Source organism: Morone saxatilis, unplaced genomic scaffold (assembly GCF_004916995.1).
Source record: "Morone saxatilis isolate NCDOM2014 unplaced genomic scaffold, NCSU_SB_2.0 Contig9, whole genome shotgun sequence".
NCBI classification, from domain to species: domain Eukaryota; kingdom Metazoa; phylum Chordata; class Actinopteri; family Moronidae; genus Morone; species Morone saxatilis.
In genome coordinates this window covers 14,952,399-14,955,945 of record NW_023340268.1, presented here as the reverse complement: position 1 = coordinate 14,955,945, position 3,547 = coordinate 14,952,399, and the positions used below count along the sequence as shown (strand labels likewise).

At 42.6% G+C, this 3,547-nt stretch overlaps 1 protein-coding gene across 1 annotated transcript in view; it reads right to left on the bottom strand.

Moving 5' to 3' along the window:
* Positions 1 to 1,071: 1,071 nt before the first annotated feature.
* LOC118342854 (spectrin beta chain, non-erythrocytic 1-like) overlaps positions 1,072 to 3,547 on the bottom strand; it is a gene marked incomplete at both ends in the record, with an annotated part of 15,240 nt that continues 12,764 nt past the window's right edge. The window contains 5 exon segments of the mRNA XM_035681515.1: positions 1,072 to 1,093; positions 1,520 to 1,609; positions 2,212 to 2,436; positions 2,553 to 2,816; positions 3,265 to 3,411. Of these exon segments, the coding sequence (XP_035537408.1) occupies positions 1,072 to 1,093; positions 1,520 to 1,609; positions 2,212 to 2,436; positions 2,553 to 2,816; positions 3,265 to 3,411 (748 nt within the window).

Here is a 3,547-nt window from a genome sequence, read left to right as displayed (position 1 = left end):
CAGAACTGCATGAGTCAGTCTGAAAGCCATAGTGTATCAATGTCTGAAGTTGTAGTCTCCTAACTATGTTTCAACCTGTTGAAACGCCTTGAATTGATTTCCTTTGTCTACACACGCTGATGACATCACAAATGGAATCAAAGGACATGTTGCCCCGCCCCCCTCTCCCCCTTAGTTACTGTTGCTATGTGTTCCATTCTAATGCTTATGTCCTTAAACATTTAGATTTATTTAAAAAATAACATGTTAAAAAAAAAAACCTGGAAATCAATTTGATATTATGGCCACATTTTAGACTAAGGGATTAAGTAATTGTAATTAAACAAGTAATTGAAAATATGTCTTGGAAATAAAACAATTAGAAGTATATATATTTTATTCAGTGCTTTTCTAATGTGCCACAATAATGTAATGTTTTTTAGTTAAAATGTTGTAATTTGGGGGCATTTCCAAGCAAATATTAATATATGTGCTTGTGATAAATTCAATCCAATTCAATTCAATTCAATTTTATTTGTATAGCGCCAATTCATAACAGAAGTTATTTCAGCACACTTTTCAAATAGAGCAGGTCTAGACCGAACTCCTTATAACATTATTTACAGAGACCCAACAGTACCACCATGAGCAAGACCTTGAGCATTATTGTTACAGCACATTATACAGAGTCTCCTCATTAAAATATCTATAAAATAAAATAACAAAGACCTTAACGCTCGACTCTCCTGGTACAGGAGGGGCCTGAAGATCAGGCGGCCATTTCACTTTTAATGTGCTTTTATTGTGAAAAACCATCAGGAAGTGTTGTTGGTACCTTGGCCTTCTCCTCAGACATCATGTACAGCTCCTGCTCACTCATCCAGGCTTCGGCCTCTGCAGCATCAAAGTAATACTGCTGTGCTTTGTGCGCCTCCTCCAGCCGACCGTGGCGGCGCTCCGCCTCCGCCATCAGCTGCCTCCACAGCTCCTGCAGGTCGGCCAGACGCTGCCGGATCACCTCCCCGCTGGACGACTCGTCTTTCAGGAGGCTCTGGCTGCGCTCCAGGATATCATCAATGCGAGGCTGATGACCCTGGATCTCCTTCTGCAGAGTCTGAGGAGGAAGAGGACAGATCGATTCTCCAGTTTGATTATTGATCAAATGATTTATGATCCTTGGAAATAAGAAACACGTGTGTGAGTTAAATGTCACTTCCCTGCCACTAATTAAATGTTATGTACAGCATAAAGTGAAAATGTCATTTAAATCAGACGATGATCGCCATACAACACTTACTTTCTGTTGCCAGTAGGTGGCGGTAGTATGACTAAATATGGGCATGTAGAGTATTCAGGGCGGGACTGTTATCAAACAAAAGTTTGGGGCAGAACAGTCAAAGATCATGTCTCTCCAGAGCACCACCCATGAGGGATTCACTCATTAGACAAACACTCAGTCTATCTATTTATATTTATATTCATATTTATTGTTCTGATCTCAGGTTGGTGTCAGTAAGTATTCGGGGAACTGATCTCTCACCTGGTTCTTCTTGATGAGCAGCTGGACGGTCTGCAGGTTGTGTCCGTGGTCAGTGGACGTGGCCACAGCCATCCTCTCCTGAACCCACAGCTGGAAGACATCGCAGCAAAAACACACTGAGGAACAACCACTGACATCTGTAAGCAGCACAGTTCTCCTGACGGTGGCACTAGAGAGTCAGATAACAGATGCTAACCTGCATATGGCTATATAGACAATACTTCTGATTGGCTGATTTGGACAATATAGTAGGTTTTGGGATTATTGAAGATGCTGAATCCATTTCTGACATTTTCAAAATAGAAAATGGGGATCAGAGTCAACTGATTTGGATTTGATTGGTTATTTATGTGATTAAAACAAAGCAGCAGCAGGTCAATGACAAAAAAACTGCAAAAGAACTGAAGAAACGTGTAGAAATATTACGTCTGAAAACCAATGACATTGAGCTTTATGGATTTTAATATGCAGGTCCAATGTATCAATCATCAGTTGACAGTGTGGAGCAGAGGGTATATAAACCATAATATTTTATATAAACTGAGCTACTCAGTCCACCAGTCACAGTGTCTTTATATATATCTATAATTAAATTACTGATGGTTGAAATGTAAAATATGTAAATATATATGTAGGAATAGTTTTATAAATATTATTGAATAAAGATTTTCTCTTTGGGTTTCTGTACGTACGATCTCGTCCTCCACGTCTCGGTTGAACTGGTGAACCTCTCTGGACGCCACCAAGAAGTTCCTGCGGCGTCGCAGCGGCTCCAGCAGCTCCTGGAACTTCCTCTCCACCAGCTGCCTCCGGCCATCAACCTCGTCAGTGTCCTTCACCTCCTGACCCAGAGCCTTCACCTGGCTCTGCAGCTCCACCACCTCCCGCTGACGCACCTCCACCTGGTTCTCCAGCATCTGAGGGTGGAGTCACACTGCTGACACTGCTGACACTATTACTGATACTGCTGATAGTAAAGACACGACAGATACTACTATACTTCTTCCAGTACTGCAGTACTCTGTCATTGTACCTGTTGTTTTTTGAGCATGATGTTGACGGAGGTCAGGTCTTTGCCATAGTCGTCAGACTGGATTTGACCCTCGAGGCCACCCATCCACTTGTCGAGGTCGGCGCAGCTCTGTGTGAACAGCTCGGCCTTGTTGGCGTCGAACAGACACTGTGCTTTGGTCTGCGTGGTGCACTCTAACTCCTCCCACATGGCGTGGAGCGCCGACAGCCTCTCCTTCACCACCGCCTCTGTCTCCGGTTTCTCCGACACCAGCAGTGTGCCGTCCTACAGTCCAATAAGGCGGGAAAACACCAGTCAGTTGGAACAGTTCCAAGTGTCTGGATGCCAATTAGCTTCATTCAATGTTATTCTGTTTTTGTTAATATTAGCCATCAGATGTAAGTAGCCAGCTGACAATTAATGTTAATTAGCTGGCTAGTTAGCTAGAGTTTAGCTCTGTAGTAAAACATCCGCTAACTAGCCAGCTGACGATTCATGTAGGTTATCTAGCTAGTTAGCATTATCTAACTTAAGATGTGACTATTCCTTTTTGATCTTCTTCAGAATTCTTCTTCAGAGTTTTAGACATTTTAAGGTTGGCTGCTGTTAAAGACACTCATGTAACTTTAAAATGCTTTATAATGAAGGTTTTCTGTTTCCTAGTGGTAATCTTTTACTTCTGTCTTAGACACGCCCATGCAGAGTACAGGTGCACTGGGTCCTGATCTAGTACCTTCTGGATCTTGTCCAGCCACTCTTTGTTGGACTGCAGCTCGGCCATGAAGGCCTGGTGCTTCAGCCACTTGCTGTGCAGGTTCCTGGCTTCATCGTAGGTCATGTCCTGAGCTGTGAGCATCTTCTCATTGATCCACAGAGACAGCTAGATACAAAGAAAAAACGTTTGTTAGTAAAGTGTGATCAATACATTTCTATCTTGGACCAAATACAGGAATAAGCTTCTTAAAATCACTAACACTTCCTCCAAAATAATAGGTCTTCCCACTCCCAACCTACCA